Source organism: Panthera tigris, chromosome C1 (genome assembly GCF_018350195.1).
Source record: "Panthera tigris isolate Pti1 chromosome C1, P.tigris_Pti1_mat1.1, whole genome shotgun sequence".
In the NCBI taxonomy this organism is placed as follows: domain Eukaryota; kingdom Metazoa; phylum Chordata; class Mammalia; order Carnivora; family Felidae; genus Panthera; species Panthera tigris.
Genome location: NC_056667.1, coordinates 156,609,995 through 156,634,282, shown reverse-complemented (window position 1 = coordinate 156,634,282; position 24,288 = coordinate 156,609,995). Strand labels below are relative to the sequence as shown.

Below are 24,288 nucleotides of genomic sequence, written 5' to 3'. Positions count from 1 at the left end.
TAGACATAAGAAATGCAGGCTCAGAGAGGTAAAGGGACTTGTCTGGGACTACACAGCTAGCAAGTGATCAAATACAAGGGAGTCTGACTCCAAAACCCCCACCCACTCTCTGATATGCCTATTGCTTCCTATGGTCTCTAAATCTCTGACGTTTTTCTCAAAAAGGCCCAACAAACATACCCAGCTCAGTAACAAACACCTAATGCAGATTTCTACCTTCACAACTGTGTTCTCCATGCTGTGTGATCAGTTTCAGACAGAGGTTACCTGACCCATTCTGAGCAATGTCCCCATCAGTTTCCATTCCCCAGGTATGTAGGCTAAGAAAAAACATAGGAGTAGGAATTTTGAGTCATCGCTATTAAAAAACACTCCCAAGGATTAAGAAATTATGTTCTGCTTTTAGAGCAGACACATTCGATAGCAGCTCATGGGATCAGGCACACTAATAATTTACTGTAAATGAGAATAGAATTCAGGTGAAAAGCCGCACACACATCATTGAGCAACAGGAAACCAATCTCCATGATAATATTTTCTAGCAAAATATGCAAAATATTCTCTACAGTCCACCGACTATATTACTCAAACATTTCCCAGGTAGTACAGAGTGACAATAGCAAAGAGCTCACTCCCCTCAACTGTCCATCATCTGGTTCTACCACCTGGCTCAAGAAAGATATTTTTAGCCTGTCAAAGTGTTAGCTTCCTCACCTTTAAGATAAGGCTAATCCTTCCCAAAGTAATTGTGATGATTCAAGGCATATTCCATGTTATGCACTTAGCATGGCATCTGGCACAGAATTAATTGCTACAGAGTTATAAGCTTTTATTTTTTTCCAATCCACCATATCACACAAGCTTCACCACAGTCCTTCCTACCAAGCCTCCCTTCCTCAGAGGATCTTCCAGGATTCTGCAAACATTTAATTCAGTTCCCTCCACCCCCGATACATTGAATCTCTTTCTTCAAACCTGTAATTAATTAACGTTCATACGCAGATGGATCATATGTCACATTTAACATGTTAGAGATGTAGCCTGGTTCTCTTGATTTTAACACGCTTAGAGCATGGTTTCTCTTGCTATCTCAGTGCCCGTATTCCAACTGCTTGTCAGTGTGTCACTGATTTGCAATGCTGTAACTCTGCACTGGTTTCTTCTTGAATTCAAGTCTGTGCATGTTTGTGTAAAATGATGCAAGCAATTTCACTAGGCCTAATTCAAGAGCAGGACTCCCCCCCACCCCACACACACACCAAAAAAAAAAAAAAAAAAAAGAAAAAAAAGAAAAAGCAGGAGGGGGCAATATATCAATATTACACATTACTGTGGGTTTTTATGCCTGTGTCTTTTATATTTAACCAGGAGAAACATGAGTGATCGTTAAATATTTTCCCATACACATCTTTTAAACTCTTGTATCAATTTTACTGAAGTATCCTGAGATTATTTCATGAGCCATTACAATAAAACTATGAACAATCACAACTACTTGATTTCCTCAATAAATAATTTAGAAATAAGTTAAAAGAAGGTTGTGGTAAAAACCGCAGCATCATTGGTAACGTCCGTAAAATTCAGATTTTAATGTTGATGAAAATAGACCTACTTTCCCTATTGTTGCCTTTTCAATTCACAACTTACGAAGTGTGCACTTGTAACATAAATATATTATAACAAAATTATACACTTACTTATTTTGTACCCGAAACCTCCATTTAAGATTTTGTTTGTGAAGGTTTTTGCTGCTAAGAGTTTGGAAAAACTTGGAAGATAAACTCCTTTGGTCTGGGTAGTATAAATTTTTTAGATTTCTGAGTTAGTCGATCTTTTACAATATTTGCTTTTATTCATTTTGGTATCTTCATCTGTGACAGGGATTTCTTTGGTGATTAATTCTAATTAGAACTCAATCCAAGTCCAATTTTAGAAAAAGTAATTTGTTAAACATTAAAGGCAATGTCTTTTTATTTCCTTCTGTAAAGAACAAAGCTAGTTGAGCCCCTATAGTTGAGTCAAATGGTGTAATATTAATCTGAAGCTTTCTCCTGTGGAATTACCTCTGTGGCATCACGCCTTTGCATACTCAGGACCTCTCCCCCATTCTACTGACTAACATGGCACCTGCACAGACCACCAGTCTCTGTCTCTGGTGTTTGTCCACAAACTGTGCAATGGTCTGTGGCCAATAGTAATGAAATGGGACACAGTTTCACTTAAAACCTTCATCAACATAATGAGTGAAACACTGTGGTCTCACTGAATGCCCTCTTTGGGACTTATTCTGAGAGGTTTTTGAGGCTGACTTCTAATGGAATCATTTTCATAAGTTGGCAACCAAACACTCATGGATGGGGTTTAACAGAGATCAAACTTGGATGCAATTCTTTCCTTGGTGAACACTGTAACAGCAAGAATCTAGTTTTGTATTGGTAACACCCACCACATGTTTACTGAGTGACAGGTTGACTTACCTAATTACCTGGTCTTCACGTTTTGTTTTCTTCTTTTGGATTTTAGAGTTTGTCCAAGTTTACTGACTATGAATTGAAGGCCTATGCCAAAGCAGGGTCAGTGGCTGATGAAGTCATCTCATCTATTCGAACAGTGGCTGCTTTTGGTGGTGAGAAAAAAGAGGTTGAAAGGTTGGTTCGTTGAAATGTCTGCCACTTTCCAGAATTCTGTTGATTGGCATACCACCCTGAAATCTTCCCCATTTTGCACAAAGTGACAGATTTTTACCTAGGTTTATTTACCCTGAGGGAGCTTTTGTTTGAGAGGCAGCTGGGAGCAATTAGATGGGGCATTAGCATTACAAGGACCCCCAAGCCTTTAGCTGTGTGTTTTTGAAAATGTTATAGTGGGAGATGTTTAGAAAGCTATTTTAGGTTAGATATTTATTTCAACTGTGGTGGTGGATACATACACACGCTAAACCTCGGTAACACTGTTTAGATCACGGAGTGATCTGAAATGCAGTTGCAGGGGACACCTGGGTTGCTCAGTCAGCTGAGCATCAGACTTCGACTCAGGTCATGATCTCATGGTTGGATCCTGAGTTCAAGCCCCACATCAGGCTCTGTGCTAACAGCTCAGAGCCTGGAGCCTGCTTCAAATTCTGTGTCTCCCTCTCTCTCAATCCCTTCCCCGCTAGTGCTCTGTCTCTCTCTCTCAAAAATAAATAAACATTAAATTTTTTTTTAGGTGTAAGCATTATTGTAAAAAAAGAGAGAGAGAGGGAGGAAGAGAGAAAATGAGTGTGAGAGGGGTGGAGAGAGAGGGAGACAGAGGAGCCAAAGCAGGCTCTGCGCTGACAGCAGAGAGCCTGATGCGGGGCTCAAACTTGAGAACATTGAGATCATGACCTGAGCTGAAGTCGGATGCTCAACCGACTGAGCCACCCAGGTGCCCATCTGGAAGATTAGTTCTTAATAAAAATAAAAACCTAAATGAGTAAACCAGCACAGTTGTCAAGAATGTTGTTTATTCTTCCATTTATTTAGTACTTAAGTGCATTCCATATGCCAGGTACTGATTTTATAAAATAGCCTCCAGTTTAAACTCTTTTTAATGAGTAGATCTAGTATGATGATGTCATTCTCAGTTGCTACCAAAGAGAAAAGAGAATCTACAATCTCTACTTAGCCTCTTTTCTTTTCTTTTCTTTTCTTATTTTTTGTTTTTGTTTTGTGTCTTTTGGTTTATAGAGTGAAGTTACCTTGTTTCTCATAACAAATTTCAGTAGCATACTTCCTCCACCATGAAAGATATTAATCATTGTTGATAAAAGTAGCAATGTAAATGTTTTGAAAATGGTAACATAGAATAGACCTTCATTTTTGTCCCATGAAATGGGAAATTTTCTCCATGAATTTATTTTTCGGGATAAAAGAAGGCAGTTACAGAGTGTCTGAACTTTAAGACCATGCCAGTTATTAATGGCCAGAGTATAGAATCACTGGGGCTTAGTGCTTGAATTGGATATCTACATAGTTATCCCCGTCCTGTGGCTGTGAACCCCATGGGTCATGTTACAACATAGCATTCTTGGTCACAGGTCAGATAGGTGTATGGAGATGAGTTGGTGCAAACACAGGTCTCAAACCTAGGGGAAACAATTACATCATTTGCTGATAGAAAGCATGCCACATGACTTAATAAAACAGTTCAAGCACAAATAGTACTAGATCCCTTATGTCCAAACATTTGTGTTGAAAATTCTTTTCTCTTGGGGTAAAGTTCTCACTGTCCTCACACTGTTCTCATCCCAGAGGTGATCAACCAACCATGAGGCTTTGTTAGGCATCATTCCTTCAACATGTTTCACTGCCGGGTTGAAAGAAACAAAATAACTACGTGGACGTGATCGTCATTTTCTTCCCATGAAGGCGCTATGTGTCTGGGGTGATTTTATTATGATCATTGAGTATAAGCACTGCACTGTGCCTATTTTGAATATTTTGACTTGAGTTGCTGCTGCTGGCATAGACTCAAATGCTTTCTCTTCACAGATATGAGAAAAATCTTGTGTTTGCCCAGCGTTGGGGAATTAGAAAAGGGATGGTGATGGGATTCTTTACTGGATTCATGTGGTGTCTCATCTTCTTCTGCTATGCACTGGCCTTCTGGTATGGCTCCAAACTTGTCCTCGATGATGAAGAATATACGGCAGGAACGCTCATCCAGGTACTTAGATCTGAGCAGCCTAGACATAGCATCTCCTGCTGGCATCTCGGAAAAGCCCATAGTTAAGGTGTTTTGTTTATTCCTTTAGTATCTGAGGGGGGGAAATCATCAATGATTTGGTGGAGTCCATCTGCAGAAACAAGCAAAACCTACACATTTTATAGTAAAGGAATGCTGAGCCTTTGACTTGATGAGACCAGAAATTTAATGATTTCCAATTAACTAAGGATTTTATAGCTGTAAAACAATGACTTTTCTGAGTCCAAAAGATAATATGCCATGAAAATGGGAAGTCGTTGATCTCTCAGCTGAAAGTTAACAGCTCATGTAGTTAAGTTTCATAATAGTACAAGATATGTGCTAATGGATGTATTTGTGAAACATAATGAGTTACTAAAATACCAAGCCAGTAATACCCTCAACTGAACAGGCAATGCCACCATTTTTATTGTTCGCTTGTGCTATAGCCGTGCTCTCATGAATGCCATGGCTACTTTAATTTTCAGTACTTTTTTCAGTTGTTCTTTCAAGAATTATTGAGTATAAAAAAAAAAGTCTTATTGAGCATGTATGGTATGCCAGACCCATACAAAGTGCAGAGGATTCAATAGTGGATAAAAGAAATGTGATCTTTTCCTGATGTAACTTATCATTTCGTGGGGAAGAAAAGCAATACTTAAACAATCACATCAGTGCCTAATGGCAGAAGAAAATGGGTGCTACAAAAGACAAGCGACATGCGTGGTGAATACCAGGATAGGGTGAGATAAAGCTCATTAACCCAAGGGCTTTCTTCCTTAGCTTACAGCACCTCTCATTACCGCTGGACTCTTGCCATTGTTCTGATTCTCAGACAGAAGGCATTTCCACACTCATCAATCTTTTATTTTCTTGTATGGCTTGCCGAACTTTTCCTTCAGAGGGCTTGAATGAAAGCGAACATTTGGGTTTATTTACAATTTGTTACCACCCCTTCCTGCCCTCACACACTAAGCCCCATGAGGTCAGGGAGATAAAACATGAAATGCACGTTTCATTTGGCCTATTAATTGTTTAATTAAGTATATTAATTTTAAAAGCATGGACATAGGAAGCAGTTTCACCTAAGATTCTTAAATAAAATATTTTGGCCCTAGATTATAGGTAAGACAGACGCCAATTAAATAATAAAAAATGTAGGGGTGCCTGGGTGACTCAGTGAGTTAAGCCTCCGACTTTGGCTCAGGTCATGATCTTGTGGTTCGTGGATTTGAGCCCCACGTAGGGCTCTGTGCTGACAGCTCAGAGCCTAGAGCCTGCTTTGGATTCTGTCTCCCTCTCTCTGCCCCTCCCCTGCTCACGCTCTGTCTCTCTCTCAAAAATAAATAAACATTTTAAAAAAATAATGAAAAATGCCAAAATCTTACATAGACATTTGCTAGCTGATAGCCTGTAATTTGAGGTCTACTGCTTTAGTAGAAATACATTTCTAGGGAAAGTAGAACAGAATTTTATTTACAAATTGAAATGATTATCAGAGGCCAAAGCATAATCAATCTAAGCTACTGACTTTATTTCATAAGAGCATGATAATACACTAAGAATAACTTTTCAAAATTCAGTTCTTTGCAAGATGAACAACTGGCATCACTTGAATTTTGTTTAAAAAATTAAATATGATTATACATGTTAGTGTTTTGTAAACCTTAAAAGAGCAGTATAGATGGAAAATATTGCTATCATTATAATTTAGCCACTTTCTTTCTTTTTTTTTAAATTTTTTTAATGTTTTATTTATTTTTGAGACAGGGAGAGACAGAGCATGAATGGGGGAGGGTCAGAGAGAGGGAGACACAGAATCTGAAACAGGCTCCAGGCTCTGAGCTGTCAGCACAGAGCCCAACACGGGGCTCGAACTCACGGACCGCGAGATCATGACCTGAGCCGAAGTCGGCTGCTTAACCCACTGAGCCACCCAGGCGCCCCTAATTTAGCCCCTTTCTTAACAACTTTAATACAGCTTTACACATTTGGAAACTTTTTTTTAATGTCTATTCATCTATTTTTGAAAGAAAGCATGAGTGAGGGAGGGGCAGAAGGAGAGGGAGACAGAGGATCCAAAGTGGGCTCTGCATTGACAGCAGTGAGCCTGATGCAGGGCTCGAACCCACGAACTGTGAGATCATGACCTGAGCTGAAGTCTGATGCTCAACAAACTGAGCCATCTAAGTGCCCCCAGCTTTGCATATTTGAAAAACCAGTGAAACCCTCTGGAAAACAGTGTGGAGTTTCCTCAAGAAATTAAAAATGGATCTACCCTATGACCCAGCAACAGCACTGCTAGGAATAGCCCCAAGGGATACAGGAGTACTGATGCATAGGGGCACTTGTACCCCAATGTTTATAGCAGCACTCTCAACAATAGCCAAATTGTGGAAAGAGCTTAAATGTCCATCAATTGATGAATGGATAAGGAAATTATGGTTTATATACACAATGGAGTACTACGTGGCAATGAGAAAGAATGAAATATGGCCCTTTGTAGCAACGTGGATGGAACTGGAGAGTGTGATGCTAAGTGAAATAAGCCATACAGAGAAAGACAGATACCATATGGTTTTACTCTTATGTGGATCCTGAGAAACTTAACAGAAACCCATGGGGGAGGGGAAGGAAAAAAAAAAAAAGGAGGTTAGAGTGGGAGAGAGCCAAAGCATAAGAGACTCTTAAAAACTGAGAACAAACTGAGGGTTGACGGGGGGTGGGAGGGATGGGAGGGTGGGTGATGGGTATTGAGGAGGGCACTTTTGGGATGAGCACTGGGTGTTGTATGGAAACCAATTTGACAATAAATTTCATATATTGGGAAAAAAAAAAAAAAGGATAACCAGTGAAAGTATTGCGGGTATGAAACCCGACTATAAAGTCCCTGGTCTTTATTGATCTAATGACTCTTAAGAACTTTCAACATTTATGAGTCCCAGCTGCTTATATCTGCTCATTCTGCAGAAAAACATGCATTGAGAAAAGACCTCTTTCTTTTCATACCATGCCTGCACAGAGAGGACAGAGGTGTGCCCAAATAACATTTCAGAGGGAAAAATGAATTGGTAAATTGAAAATTAAATACTACACAATTCCAATTGGAAACACTGAATTTAAAATCCCCTTGGTTACTTCTGTAGCAGGAATCCAATTTTATGGTTCTGCTAAAAAATAGACTGAGGTATATTCAAAATTTTAGGAGATTATTTAAGCAGAAATAATTCTAATCAAGCAGCACCAAACCAGAAGTGATGAGAAACCGTTCTCCACCCATAGGAGCAGGGGACTTTTATAGTGAAAAGACAGAAGCAAAGCAAAAAAAAAAAAAAAAAAAAAAAAATTATTTGATTGGTGATACCTTAAGCAGTTGCCTTGCCCGGGGAAGCTTAATTGACTATTTGTGATTGGTTGTCCTCAGGTTTTTGATTTCTGGACCTTAAGGCATTTGAGCTGAAGTTTTGGTTTGCTTATGCAGGTTGCTAAGGTATTAAATCTGCCTCAGCCTAATGGCCTCCTTGTTTAACTCATTTGACACTCCTCAGCTTCAAGTGTTCACTCTATACTTTCTATAAATAATTTAACTGAGTACTTACTATATGCAGATGTGGAATGCTATGTGTTTCCAACATTTTAATCGTCAATGATTAACCTTACCTCATACTCCGAATGTCTTCTTGCAAGCCTCTGCTTACACCTTTAGAAATTTCCTTTTGGGAAAATGGAGAAATCCATGAACAGCATAATCACTGATTGTTCTTTCTCTCTCTCTCTCCCTTCCTCCCTCCCTCCATCTTTCTCTTTCTTTCACTCATGTGCGCAGGCACATTTTTCACCATACTTCTGAGTAGCAAACTCTGAAGCCTCAGTATACGTGAGCTGAGGTGAGTGTTAGTACTCCACTAAATTAATTAACAATCCGGTTAATCTAATATGTTTTTCATGCACAGAGTCATTATTGGCTGCATGGTAATTGGGCATACATGGTAAGTGGCTCACATAAATGACTGTGATTAGTACCACTTGTACCCAGACAAAAAACAAACTCTGTGATCTATTGAGAGAGGAGATGAAAACGAATTGCAGAGTGCAGAAGGCTGCTTTTTCACGCTTCCCAGGTTTCAGGACTCAATAGTAAAAAATAACAGCAGCAGTAGAGGGTAACGGTATTCAGAGTGTATAAGGTGTCAAGCACTAAATGACATATTTCATATAAATACAATATGTAATATCAAAGCTTCATTCTGTATTGATGTCATTAAAGATGAAATGGAGCCATGAGGTTGACAAATATGTGCTGAGGGGCATGGAGTGGGATATAAACTCAGGTGACTATGTCTCTAGGGCCTGACTCATTAGCCAGTGTTTTCTTCTTCTGGATCTATCTTCCAAGGAGCCACAGATCCGCTTTTCCCCAGCACAGCACACCCACAGATTATTCCCCAGTGGTCTCTTTTGCCTCTTCTGACACTGCCATCCATCCCCTGGTTAGAGTGCAGTGTTTGGGGTGGGAAATGATCATCTGTTGGAATGGGTGCTGGCTGTTGTGATAATATCAGTACATGTCTCTGTTCTGTCTCACTCACTCTTTCCCTATGAACTCTGAGAGAGACATCTGCAAAACCAGGCTGAGCAAGGTTTGACTGCAGACCTCAGGTTAGGCCCCTAGTGATTCAATCTAGGATCTAGACAGGGGTCAGCAAACTATGGCCCGCCAGTCTAATCCAGCCTGATGCCTGTTTTTGTAAATAAAGTTTTATTGGAACACAGAATTATTTGTTCTCTATTGTCTATGGCTGCTTTTGTACTACATAGCAGAGTTGTGTAATTGCTTCGGAGCTCATATAGCCTGAAAAGGCTAAAATATCTACTAGGTGTCCTTTATAGAAACTGTTTGCTGAGCCCTGATCGAGGACATTTGGAAAGCATCTTTTGTTTAGGTGGGAAGGCCTCTGATAAAGGTGGTCTTAACCCAATTTACAGAAGTACTTCTCCCTCTATTCACTTTATCATTTCTTAAGTGTGCAGTCTTGCTTCTTTTAACATCATCACTATGATTTATGTGGCTAACACTGGATTTATCACCTTAAACTAATTATTTCATTTCATGTTCATAATAGTCCCATGAGGTATATACTGTTAATATCCCTGTGTTACCGATAAAGAAATTGCGGCTTGAAATATGAAGTAATCTGCCCCTGGGAGGAGCTGCCTTCTGTAATTAAGGAAGAGGAACAAGAAAGACGAGGAGAGAATGTCTGTCTCATTCATGGAGTGGGGAATTCAGGAAGAAGGCAAGGGGGGACTGGTGCACATCATCATATGCGGAATGGAGGTTACTTGAGAGGAAGGGAGGCGGCTGGGAGGCTCTGAGGAGTCTCCTGGTCCAGACACAAGACCAAAGGAAGACAGGGAAACCATCACAGACTAGGATCATTTGACTGCCTGAAGAAGACTACATTCAAACATTCAGGCAGCAGCCAGTTTTCAGTTCAGGAAATAACTCCTGTCCCCAACGGATGGTGGCCAATGAAATATCCTCCATGAAAGTTACATGACTGGTCCCATTTGGTCAAAAGGAGTCTTGTGCTCCTCCTAGAGGCACATGACAAATTACCTCATTGCCTCTTCCTTTATAAACAGCACTGATAAAAACAGTGCTATTTGGTAGGAACATCTGGTCATGATAAATTCGCCTTCCCCTAACTTAATGAAATGACTGGGTTGGTGAGTTTAAGGACAGCTTCCTCAGCATCGCAAAGAACCTGGCCATACCAACCACATGCCACCAGCAGCAGGTGGGCCTGTTTGCTAGACAGGTTGTCAGGCAAGAGCTTGGGTTCAAATACTGCTCTCCCACTTCATACGTGTTTTCATGTAGAGTAAGTTAGGCAACCTCCATACACCTTGGTTTTCTCTTCTGTTGTAAAAATTAAATGAAGTAAAGCAGGTAAATCACTTAGAAATATACATTAGGAAAACTCCTCCTCCTCCTCCTCCTCCTCCTACTAGTACTAATAGTTATCCTAAATAAATAGTCTACTAGTAGCAATAATATAGCATTAGTAGCAAATCTATAATGTACGTACCAATCTCTATGACAATCAAGCTAATCATACTGTCTTTATTGCTTCAGTGACCCTTATCAGGGGTCTCTTATCCAGAGACCATATCAGGCTGTTCATGTGACAAACTGAATTGTCATGTCACTATTCTAACTCATTTTGTGTCTATACGCTGCCTTGCTTAGATCTCTTCCTCATTGCAAAATATATTCTTCTTTGTAGAATAGTGTTCTACACATAGATGTTCAGTTATAAATAATGTAATCTTTTAAATCATAACAATAGAAAAATTGGAGATACTTTGTAGAACAGAAATTATTCCAGGTGTCTCCAAAGAAATAGTTATCTTTCAAACTCCCAAGGAAGAACATTTCTGAGAAATCTCTGAGTTCACACAAATAGCCCGAATGATAGCGCTATTTACAAATTGACAAAAACATACAAAAACTATGTTTATCTCTTTTTATTTCAGATTTTCCTCGGTATCATAGTAGGAGCTTTAAATCTTGGCAATGCATCTTCTTGTTTGGAAGCCTTTGCAACTGGGCGTGCAGCAGCCACCAGCATTTTTCAGACAATAGACCGGGTATGTAAGAGCCAAAGTAAAGGCCATGAGCAGGTTGGGGTGGGGAGAGAAATGAATTTCTGAGGAATTTACCCTCAATGTTAAAAAAAATAGGAGGATGGGGCGTCTGGGTGGCTCAGTCAGTTAAGCGTCTGACTTCGGCTCAGGTCATAATCTCACGGCTCGTGAGTTTGGGCCCCGCATTGGGCTCTGTGCTGACAGCTCAAAGCCTGAAGCCTGTTTCAGATTCTGTGTCTCCCTCTCTATCTCTGCCCCTCCCCTGCTCACGCTCTGTCTCTGCCTCAAAAATAAACAAATATTAAAAAAATAAATTAAAAAAAATATGAGGACTATCACAATGCCCCTAATTCAGCAATACTTAATAAGTGCTATCATGAGCCAGGCTCCACACTGAGTTGGGACTGCAAGAGTGAAATAGAACAAATAAGGTCCTTGCACTCCTATCATACTAGGAAACAGGTAGTAAAGAAGGAAGCACATTTACAGATCTAGAAGGTACTATGTTGGGGCACCTGGGTGGCTCAGTTGGTGGAGCGTCTGACTTAGGCTCAGGTCATGAACTCACAGTTAATGAGCTCGGGCCCTGCATCGCTCTGTGCTGACAGCTCAGAGCCTGGAGCCTGCTTTGGATTCTGTGTCTCCCTCTCTCTCTGCCCCTCCCCCTCTCATGCTCTGTCTCTCTGTCTCTCTGTCTCTCAAAAAGAAATAAAAACATTAGAAAAAAATAGAGGGTATTACATTTAGTGAACAGAAAAAGACAAATACTATACAATGTCACTTATATGTAGAATGCAAAAAAAAAACAAAGCAAATGAACAAACAAACAAACAAAAAACAGAAATGACTCATAAATACAGAGAACAAACTGGTGGCTGTGAGAGGAAGGGGCTAGCAGGATGGGCAAAATAGGTGAAAGGGATAAACTTCTAGTTATAAAATAAGCAAGTCACAGGGATGAAAAGTACAGCCAATAATGTTGGAATAACTTTGTGTGATGACAGAAAGTAACTACACTATCTTGGTGAGCATTTGGTAATGTATATAATCGTCAAGTCACTATATGTACACCTAAAACCAACCTAACTTCAGTAAAAAATAAAAATTAAAAAAAGAAGTAAGCACATTCAAAGATAAGATAATATTAGTGCAATAAAGGAAATAAAATAGGTCAGCATGGTAGCGGTTGGAGTGGAGAGGAGACTTTAAGTGATGGTAACCTCATCTCTGAGGAGATAATATTTGCCCTGAGAACTCAAGGACAGTCAGCCATGTGAAGGGAGGTTCAGGGGGAAACGGTGCTTGGGAAATGAGAGCAGGGAGGCTATTCCTGGAAGAGAGCCCTCTGGATGGAAAAAGGGCTTGGTGAATACAAGGACCTAAAACAAGGTCAGTGTGTGTGAGTTGAGTGAGCAAGGGACAGAGGCTGGAGAGAGAGGAAGGGGCCAGATCATGCAAGACTTTAAGGCCAAGTTTGTAAGTTTGGATTATCTTCTAAAGGTGACAGACCTTAGACTGTCTGGTAGTCTGGCTAGGATTTTCCTGGTTAATCTACTAAAGCACCTTGGAGGTCCAGCTAGAAAGTCAAAATCCAAGAATAGAAGGGAGAAGAGGGCAACATGTTCTTCCCCTCTGGAAGCCCTGGAAATCTAGAGGTTCTTCTTTGGTCCCCTAAATCTTAAGTATTTATGAAGCATATAACCTACCTGAGGAAACTGTTGATCACTTTATCTGTTTCGTATTTGGGGGTTTCATATATTGGAGTATAGATTTTTGGAAACTACATAGACATGTTGAGCTATCCAAATTCTACCTCATTCTTAGGGTTGTTATATGCTCACATAAGATAATGAGTCTAAAAGGACTTTGAAACTATTACAAAAAATTATTTAAAAGTTACTTTATTATCTTTACTAGAGACCCACAAAGAAGAAAATAGATTACACTATTGCCCCAAAATGAGATATGATGATGAGTTTCTCTCACAAGTGTAGAAGCAGGAAGAAGCTGACGTGGAGTGTTCTGGTAGCAAGACATGGCCCTCACTCCTGTCTGATTAACTGGAAGGGTTAAATTCTAGATTAGGCTCATTACTAACAACAATGAGGTGAAATTCAGCATAGCAACTGAAAGTTGGTAGTATTTGAGGATACCACTTGAGGACATTCAGTTAGGTTTTTTTTAAATGTTTAGTTATTTTTGAGAGAGACAGAGAAAGCTGGGGAGGTGCAGAGAGAGAGGGAGACAGAGGCTCTGAAGCAGGTTCTGTGCTGTCTATGTGAGATAGTGACCTGAGATGAAGTTGGAGGCTTAACCAACTGAGCCACCCAGGTTCCTGAGGACATTCAGGTAGTTTTAATCATCATCTACCACAGATACACAAATGTAGAGAACTATTGGACCCTGGCTTGGATGACTTTGTGTGGCCTTAGGAAAGATACTTAACCTCTCTGAGAGTCCTTTACCTCCTCAGGCAAACAATTGAGCATATCATATGTCTAATTAGGTTATAGTGACAATTACATAAGTGAGAAAAGCACATATTAAAATACCTTGTAAATTGTCTTCCATGGTATCTCAAAATATAATAATATATAATATTAATATACTATATACTAATATAATAATATATTAGCTATAGATTAATACTATATATTATATTATGTTATTATATAATAATATAATATGTCATAGTAATATGTCAACAAATAGTAATAATAATTTAATTAATTAAATTTAATTAATGTGAAGTTATATATCAATTGTATATTATTGACATATTTTATATAGATTATAATTAATTATATATTAATTCTTTGTATATATTTGGTCATGTATTAATATATGTAATATAATATATTAATACTATTAATGTATAGTAATATAATATCTCATATTAATATCTTAGTAAATGTTCATATTATTACTGTTATTAATAAATGCTTAATGTGGAAACAAATTTTGTTACAAGTTTTACCTGGTTGTTGTTCTGTTTTATGCGTAAATCAAACCAAGACGGATCATAAATGCATATAATGCGTGTTGTTGCATATTCCTTTTATATTCCACTCCAGAAACCCATCATTGACTGCATGTCAGAGGATGGTTACAAGTTGGATCGAATTAAGGGTGAAATTGAATTCCATAATGTGACCTTCCATTATCCTTCCAGACCAGAGGTGAAGGTAAGTGTTCATCTTTTCCCCAGGAACAATGACATTTTCCTTCTTTGATGATTCATATCCAGAGCCACAAATTACATGTTTTTCTGAAGCATGACAGTGTCCAGGAAGAAGGAACAGAAGCATGTTTCTCTAGAAGTGTCGCTTGGCATCATGTCATTTCTCAGACAACAAACCACATTCCTTTGTAGTAACGATAATGTGCAAATCCCTCTGGTGAGGACACGCTCTGGCAGCACATTCAGGTTAGGTCAGGTTAAGGATGATTCTCTGTTGAAGTATGATTCCTGTCATGAAAAGCATAAGCTAAATAAACTGCAAGTCTATCAGAACAGCCAAAAAGTACAGATGCAGAGGGTGGAACATGGAGTGGGTAAGGGAAGGAGTGGCAAAGAAAAGCTGCTGCCTTGTGGTTTCTTCCTTCCTATCTCTAAGTTCACAAGGGTCACTAGATCAGTCTTTGGAGGAAAGGTAAGCTTGTGACCTTAGGCTCATGTATCTTGTGCTGGGTGATTGCCCAGGGCACATGATGAAGAAATTTACAGTTTTCCTACACCTACTGAGCAAGTATCTTTAAAGGCAACTTATTCTACAGGTAAATGAGGATCTACTCTCCATGAATGAGTTGGCTTTGAAATGAGACTTATTTCTAATTTTTACAGAATACCTCTAGCCACACTTTCTTAATATTTCTGTTATGGGAAGTAAATCCCATGCTACTTAATTCTGACACTATGTACCTAAAATGTAGGCAAACACGTACACACACACACACACACACACACACACACACGTATATATACACACATACATACATATGTGTATGTGTGTATATATATACACAGAACATAGGTACCCCTATGTTCTGATTACATCGCTGAAGTGTATTTAGATTACTGTTACATATCACATATGTATGGAAACATTAAATGTCACAACATATGTCAAAATGTCAATATATGTCAACATATGTGTGAAAGATCAACCACAAGGTAGTACTCACTCAGTAAAGATTTTTTAATGGATGTCTAAAAACTTGCTTTGTAGTATCTGTTCAGAACCAGCTAATAAGAGCTGTTTCATAAATACCAGTAGAATTAAAACACAATAATTTCATTTCTCTTTTATCCTCTATTCCCAACACTAATAGTTTGTTTTAACAAAATCTTACTTAGACCTGCAAATAGTCTTTATACCACAAGTATGTATTTAGCCCTGCTGGGTGCCACGCTGTACTGGGCTATAATGAGAAAAAGCACACTTGATGCCTGCCACCCTGGTGGGAATGACAGTCCAATACAGTCCAGTAAGTGAAAGTGATTTGCAAGCCTGACTCTCTAGTGGGATGAAAGGGATGTGAGATTTTGTCACACAGAGGACCCCAAACTGCCTTTCCATAATAAGTACAAAAATCACCACTGAACTGGTGAAAATACCCAACAGATGCTTATGAATTAGCTTCTTGTTCTTCCCTTTCTGGACCTACCAGCATTCAGTCTCTACCTTTAACGGTGCTTTAAACTTAACAAACATGCCACAAACATCTCTTAGGGAAAGTTATTCAGATCATACGTTCACACACAATAAAAGTGCATAACAGCTTAACATTTGCAAATTAGTTTATTGTTAATCCATGCTCAGTAAATTAGTATTATATTTCTAACTTAATGGCTTTTTTTCCGTAACTAATTGAGACGGTCTCCTTGAGGCGTCCTAGTATCAGGAGTCTTTTAAATTGGACTTTGGAACATACTTCTAAAAGTTGTCCTGGTTTGTTTACTGCAACAGTGTTACCACACATCATTTTATTTCTTCGCCGCCACTATGAGTTTATTAATGAGTAATGTGCTAAATGCTAAAACTTCATCCTAGGCACTGTTTATTAATTTTCTGGTTATTGGTCGGTATTGATAGATACTGCTTTCAGGGCATGAGTAAGCACATACACAGTATTCTCACAAAGCATCCTAACTTATGAGTCTAATTGCTGACAATCTGAATGTTGTTCTTCTCTTTTCTCTACAGATTTTGAATAACCTCAACATGGTCATTAAATCAGGGGAAATGACAGCTGTGGTAGGATCCAGTGGAGCTGGGAAAAGCACAGCAATACAGCTCATTCAGCGTTTCTATGACCCCAGTGAAGGCATGGTGTGTGTCTTCCAGAAGCCTCCTCAATACGTGGGGATGGGAAGTGCAAATGGAGATACACTGGTCAAACATAAAGACCTAGCACACATGGAGACCATCTTGACACATGCAGAGTTGACTTAATGATTTTTGACCAGACTGACTGGACTAATTCCCTGCACAGTGGCTGTACTCAATGAACAACCCGCTTGTGCACTAAGGGATGTAACTAAATACGCAGATACATTCAAAATGGTATTTCTGCCTCTTCAGTGAACTAACATTTCCATTTATTTCTTTGGATTGCAACAAAATCATATTGTCTTTTAAAGTTTTCCAAACACTAGGTATAGGAAAGGTTGCATGGCTAGAATGAACAGATTGATTACTGCTTCGAGAAGCTGAGTTTAAAAATATATATATAATCTCACAAACTACTTGGTTTCTTTTTCCTCATGTTTATTTGTCTATAAAAATAATTATTTATTTTCAAAATGACCTCCAAGGTATGTATGCTCATTTTATAAATAAGGAAGCAGAGTCAGAGAGATTGAGACTTGCCCCCAGTTTGAACCCAGGTCTATTAGATGCCAGAGGCTCTGTTCTTTCTACACTCTCAAAATCATTCTTGTCAACATTTCCTTGATACCTTGCAGCAGACTCATTTGACTGTATGTTAAGTGGCTTCAATACAAGGCATTCTCTATAATGGATGCACTGCCACACTGACATGACAGACGTAATGAAAATTCTCTTTGGTGCAGACATTCCGTCCTCTGGATATTCTTTGCTACATACCAGCATAACTACACTCTGAATTTATAAAAATCATGGTTTCTTGATGTAAGGTCTTTGCTTCTTTGCTAATTGTAATTTGTAATTGTTTATCCCACTTATAGTTTCAATTACTTTTAAATGGCAAAGTGCTATTTTTTTTTAAATATAATTTATTGTCAAGTTGACTAACATACAGTATGTACAATGTGCTCTTAACTTTGGGAGTAGATTCCCATGATTCATCACTTACACACAACACCCAGTGCTCCTCACATCAAGTGCCCTACTCAATGCTCATCACCCCCCACCCCCCCCACACACACACCCTACCGACCCATCAACCTCAGTTTGTTCTCTGTATTTAAGAGTCTTTTATGGGTTGCTTCCGTCTCTGTTTGAAACTATTTTTTTCTCCTTCCCTTCCTCCATGGTCTTCTGTTAAGTTTCTCACGTCCACATAGGAGTGAAAACATATGAAATCTGTCTTTCTCTGACTTGTTTCATTTAATGTAATACCCTCCAGTTACATCTACTTTGTTACAAATGGCAAGATTTCATGAATCCGGCCAGAAAGTTACTGTAATGCATATACACAAGATAGGGAACATTTCTTATTTTCTTTGTAGCTTTTGAAGTCCATTTTTATAGGTCATAAGTCAAAAGATAATAAAAATATACAACATATGGTGAATAGCTGATTGATTCCATTGAAGAATTAACATTTTTTCCATTCCTGGGCCAATTGTGGTCAATTAAATGACCTTTACATCATTTGTGTTTCTACAATGAACTGTCCTACAGCTATACTTGATTTCAACTATAAATTGTCACTCTTATATAAACAACCTCATTGTAGGAGGAATTATTTTTGTTATAATCTTGCAGGTCTCTACTTTTTCTCCCCGTACATCAAGTACAACATAGCATTTTGGTTCAGAACCCCGAAGGATTCTAAGAGATGTGACATTGTGCTCATGTTTTCTAGGTGACTTTGGATGGCCATGACATCCGCTCTCTTAACATTCAGTGGCTTAGAGCTCAGATTGGGATAGTGGAGCAAGAGCCCGTTCTGTTCTCCACCACCATTGCAGAGAATATTCGCTACGGCAGAGAAGATGCAACGATGGAAGATATAGTTCTAGCTGCCAAGGCAGCCAATGCCTACAACTTCATCATGGACCTGCCACAGGTACCCCTAGTCTCTCATTCCACGGGGGAACCCAGAAGTTGTGAAAGAGAAAAGAAAAAGTTACACAATACTATACATTTCTTTTCATTTGAATCCCAAATCATTAAATTCTTTTTTTTTTAATTTTTTTTAACATTTATTTATTTTTGAGACAGAGACAGAGCATGAACGGGGGAGGGTCAGAGAGAGGGAGACACAGAATCTGAAACAGGCTCCAGGATCTGAGCTGTCAGCACAGAGCCCGATGCGGGGCTCGAACTCACGGACCACGAGATCATGACCTGAGCCGAAGTCGGCCGCCCAACCGACTGAGCCACCCAGGCACCCCCAAATCATTAAATTCTTAATGCCATGTTAGATTTCATTCCTGGAAATGTACCATGAATTTTCCCCTTTGTCTGAAAACATATTATTGTTGATATATTAAAAATCTACCAAACAGGAACTTTCTTTTAAAATCTCCCTTTGACATTGACACAATCTTCTTACCCTATCTGTTAAGCATTTGTTTAAGCAGTGGGTAAGTTTTTCATGTGGCAATGACTTACACAATGCTCCTTTGATGCCTACTAATGTCATTGTTCTGTAATTTTCTTGTGTTTAGAGAGCTAATGCCATGTCCTCAGTACTGTATCTCACATATTCAAAAATTCCTCATTTATCTTCATTTTAAACAATGACAACAAAACCCAACTCCATATTATTATACTTATATACATTTTGTGGCCAATAGTCTGCTAAATCAAAGAAGAGTTATTACTAGTTAACATATATATATATATATATATATATATATATATATATATATATATAGTGCTTACTACATACCAGGTACTGTTCTAAGCACTTTACCTCTCATTTGACCCTTAAAACCATCCTGTTGGTAGCTACTTTACTATTTCTACCTGTAAAGAGAGAACTAAGAGGTCAAATAACTTGCTCAAGGCAGAAGAGTCAAGGTTCACACCCACGTGGTCTGGCTCCAGGGTCTGTGTTCTAGATAATTTCCTAATCAGCCTTTTAGATTACCTGTGTGAATAGGATTGCAGCTGTGAGTATGATATAGTCTAATGGCAAAGAGTATAAAACTTTGGAATCAGACTGCCTCCATGCAAGTCCCATATTCTCTATTTGTAAGCTCTATAAACTTGGGCAAGTTACTTTAGCCCCTTACACCCCAGCATTTCCCTACCCATCGATTGACCACAGCGATATCTATCTCATGGGCCATCTGTAGGGACAAATGAGGTGAAATGTGTAAAGAGCTCAGCTCCATGCTTTATACATGGTAAGTGCTCAACTCATGTTGGCTAATAATGAACAAGACAAGAGTCTGACACCATTGTGAGATTGTCATATAATTCTAGACATGAAAGATACTCAGTAACTGTTTGCTATAGATGGTAGTGATCATAAAGCTAGTTTGATCTTTCCTTTACAACATAAAGACAGCTTTAGTGTTGTGTTTTTCTGTGTTGCCAAACTAGAGAAAAGGAGGAAGAACTTGATATGTGCTCTAACCCTTTAAAATGGGTTTTCAGGACCCTGATCAACTTTTACTTTGGTGGAAACATTTTATTTGAAGTTGAACTAGAGAGAAACATTTATATAACCCAGGAACCCGGGAATGAAAGAATAAATCAATTTCTTCATCTTACATACAAGTATCGATCAGACAGTAACCTGTTTCACAAAAGGGTATTTCTTTCAATGAAAGTTGGGCCTGTGAAAATTCATCCTTGAGAAGGAAGCTAGAAAGGACCTTGTAATGATCACTGCCAGGAACCATCAAATTGTTCCTCTTCCTTCCTGGTGTCACCTTCTTCCCAGCAATTTGACACTCTTGTTGGAGAAGGAGGAGGCCAGATGAGCGGTGGCCAGAAACAAAGAGTGGCCATTGCCAGAGCCCTTGTCCGAAACCCTAAGATCCTGCTCTTGGACATGGCCACTTCGGCGCTGGACAATGAGAGTGAAGCCATGGTACAAGAGGCACTGAGTAAGGTTGGTTGAAAGTCTGAGTTCATTGTATGAGACCATGTGGAAATGTGCTGTAGGAAAGGCAGCTTGCTGAGAGAGGATGGGGGTGGGGGGAAGGGAAGGGAGGAAAGGAGAGAGGGAGGGAGAGAGAGGGGACTACATGGGTCAGTGGGTCCAGTCTAACAGTTTAGAAAATACTGACTACAATGTTCCTCGCAGTTGAATAGAAGTCAGTATGATTTGCTTCCAGAAGCTACAAATGAAAAATTTTAAATCTTGTTGAATCTAACTTAGAATATGTGATTTCAAAAATTTCCATTTTGTTTTTAGCTGTTCATTAATAGCAACAGCTGGACCAACATGTGGATGTTCATGGCCTTGATAGAGTGTGCTGGCCTTTTCTAATGTCTGCATAGCCAATAAGGACCAAGACTCTGACTCACTTGTGGATTTGGAGACCATCCAATGTCAATGTCAGCTCTGTCTTACTGTTTGCTTAACAGTACACTGTACATTCTTGCAGATTCGGCACGGACATACAATCGTTTCAGTTGCTCATCGCCTATCCACAATCAGAGCTGCAGATGTCATTATTGGTTTTGAACATGGTACAGCTGTGGAAAGAGGCACCCATGAAGAATTGATGGAAAGGAAAGGCGTTTACTTCACTCTAGTGACTTTGCAAAGTCAAGGCAATCAAGCTGCTAACGGAGAGGGCATAAAAAGCGAGTGTCTTTTCCAATATAGTTGTACATTGTATAAAGCATTACGTTTGTTAACTCTGTTTTATGGATTTCTCTACATTTAAAATACACTGTGTTATTTGTTCTCCCAAAAGCCCTTGGAGGCATGCTACAGATGATAAGAGAAAGAACAGAAGTTCAGGAGATTCAGTTACTTGATCAAGTGAGAGAGCTAAAATCCAGGTCTTGTGTGGAAGAACGATTTCAATACTATCCGATACTCTGCAGATAGGAGAGCCTTCCTAGAGTGTCCTGCACACAGTAGGACATTTATTCTTACTGATTGGGTAAATTAATTAATGACTAAACATTGTGGTGCTTATTTTCATTAGCGTGGATAGATACTTTGGGCCCTCGTGCATCCTTTCTGTTTTCAGTCTGAATTTTCAGACTTGGTGCTTACGCCAGCCTACATTAACCAACCACTCCAAACTTTCTCTACCATACCACATCTCGATTTGTGAACTCCACTGAGTAAAACTACTGTGTACATTTAACACGTGTGATTTATTCTGAAAATAGATACTTTTTAACTTGGTGTGTCTACCACACAAACCACCTACAGTGGGCTTCCTTTAAGTTTTTACGATTCATGCTGTCAAAATATCTATTCATTGGGGATGACACACTGGGTATCACACAGTTCAAAAGATTCAATCCTGCTGAGTATTTTGTTTTAAGTTTGTTTGCTTATTTATTTATTTATTTATTTATTTAAGTAATCTCTACACCCAGTGTGGGGGACTCAAACTTGCGACTCAGAGATCAAGAGTTACATGCTCTTCTGATGAAGCCAGCCAGGCACCCCCTGCTGAGTATTTTGAAATTTTTTTGTTCGAATGTGACGGATAAGTGCTAAGTTTTATTTGTCACAATAGAGTTAATAGAATGTTTTAGCATCAGATGTAGTGCTAGCATATAATAAGTAGTTTTATTTTGATATGGCTCTCCTTATTGTATACACTAAGGAATCATTCATGTTGTGTTGCACAGGAGAAGACGAAACTGAAGACGGCTCATTTGGTGGCAGACAGACTTTTAGCAGAGAGAGCTACCAGGCTAGTTTAAGGTAAGCTAGCCATGAGGCAGATTTTAAGGTTTTAAAATATTCTTGGGAGCCTCTGCCCCTATGATCCCTCAGGTAATATCTCAGGTACAACCAGGAGATCCTTGAGTGTAGCCCCAGGTTTCATGTAATATGAACGTGAAAATGAATCCTTGGTTGCTATATATTGACATTTCTGTTTCTAATTCATGGGGATTTTTTTGTTCCACATTGGCTTCTTATCTTATTGTGGCTAGTGTCACGAGAGAGAGGCTTTATAATTAAAATGTTTTCAGTTTAGAAAGGGGATTTTAAAAATTTGTGTTTGGTCTTGTCCCCTAGATCTAACCATGATATGAAGCACTGTTTTTACATGGAGGTCAAGTTCATGGCTTTAGGCCCATTCTTTTACCTACTGAGCTGCAATTGAATTACAAATATTTCTGCTTCCAGAGTGACCCATCTGAATTCAAATCATTCCTTAACTAGATGAAATAAGAAATGTATTTTTTAGCATTTGAAGAGAATTTCCTTAAACCCCAGCTATTTATTTTTCTTTGGATGAATATAGGGGTACTGATTTTCAAACATATTTTTGGAATATGCCGTTAACAAGACTGTAAGTTTTAGTCTTTCATCCTGTTTTAAGTGTATCAGTAAAATAGTTCATTTAATGTTAAAATTCTATGTACTAAGAATTCTGCCCAAGAGTAGCTGTCTCTATTTGTGAAAATATTATTTAAGATTTTTTTTGCTGAGTTAGGAGGCTGTTAGTAAACAATGGGTGAGAGTAGATTTCTCTACCATTGACTTTATCATTTCTAGGATATGTAATTCAAGGCTATACTCTGAGCAAAGGCACAGTTATAAGACTTGCTCTTTCAAGACAGCATATTGCTTATTGAAAACTGGTTAAAGTGGCTTAGAAGAAAACATTTATGTAACAATTCCAAGCAATTCAAACAGAGATTTATTTTTCAATATTCAAAGAATAACGTATATAGCTGTTGAATCACTATGTTGTATACCTGAAATTAACATAACATTGTATACCAATTATACTCAAAAACATAGTTCACTAATTTTATGCTTAGGGTTTTTTATTTTTCCTTTTGAGAAAGTTTATTCATAAAAATTTCAAGAAATGTTGGTTTTATCAAGTGTTGTGAATTAGGAAAATAATAAAGTAATAGCCTCAAATTGCTCTATAAAGTCAAAGTTACAACAATTGCCAAAATTATTAGGTAGTTTTTATAGATATTGGGCATTGTGTCTAACCATGCTTTTCTTTTTTTTTTAAAATGTTTATTTATTTTTGAAGAGAGAGGGACACAGAGTGTGAGCGGGGGAGGGGAAGAGAGAGAGGGAGACACAGAATCCAAAGCAGGATCCAGAATCTAAGCTGTCAGCACAGAGCCTGACCCGGGGCTTGAACCCACCAACAGTGAGATCATGACGTGAGCCGAAGTTGGACACTTAACCAACTGAGCCACCACGGCACCACTTAACCATGCTTTTCTGATTCGAAGAAAAATAAATTATAAGGATCATTAGAATCACAACCTGAGGATACTGTCTACCTTCTTAAACACAGAAAACGACAGGCATCTCTTTTGATAACTAGGCTAACAGTTGTAAAGAGGAAGTGATGTATTTCACAGTCATGTCAGTAAGAAAGTAAATATTTTCTTAGCTTTTCTGAGGAGCAAAATTCTCCTTGTTCTGAGTAGTTTACTTATAGTTTATTATTAGGATCAAATAAACATTTTTAATACAAACATTTCTTATTTGGCTATTAATTCTCACAAATTCTACATTTTGGTGACTAGAAAGAGAAATGTAGAAATATAATCTACACACAAAAAATAACTATTAACCTCCTGCAGA

At 38.6% G+C, this 24,288-nt stretch overlaps 1 protein-coding gene across 3 annotated transcripts in view; it reads left to right on the top strand.

The window, feature by feature from the left end:
• The window catches only part of ABCB11 (ATP binding cassette subfamily B member 11), an 80,753-nt gene that overhangs the window by 22,214 nt on the left and 34,251 nt on the right, over window positions 1-24,288 (top strand). Inside the window, exons 8-16 of one of the 3 annotated variants that reach the window (XM_042997309.1) lie at window positions 2,524-2,648; window positions 4,515-4,689; window positions 11,248-11,361; window positions 14,433-14,543; window positions 16,566-16,691; window positions 18,433-18,636; window positions 20,467-20,637; window positions 21,137-21,338; window positions 22,356-22,425. In XM_042997309.1, coding sequence (XP_042853243.1) covers window positions 2,524-2,648; window positions 4,515-4,689; window positions 11,248-11,361; window positions 14,433-14,543; window positions 16,566-16,691; window positions 18,433-18,636; window positions 20,467-20,637; window positions 21,137-21,338; window positions 22,356-22,425 — 1,298 coding nt within the window. Of the gene's footprint in view, window positions 1-2,523; window positions 2,649-4,514; window positions 4,690-11,247; window positions 11,362-14,432; window positions 14,544-16,565; window positions 16,692-18,432; window positions 18,637-20,466; window positions 20,638-21,136; window positions 21,345-22,349; window positions 22,426-24,288 lie in introns of all 3 variants that reach the window. The other 2 variants (XM_007074605.3, XM_042997308.1) reach the window with 2 other exon arrangements.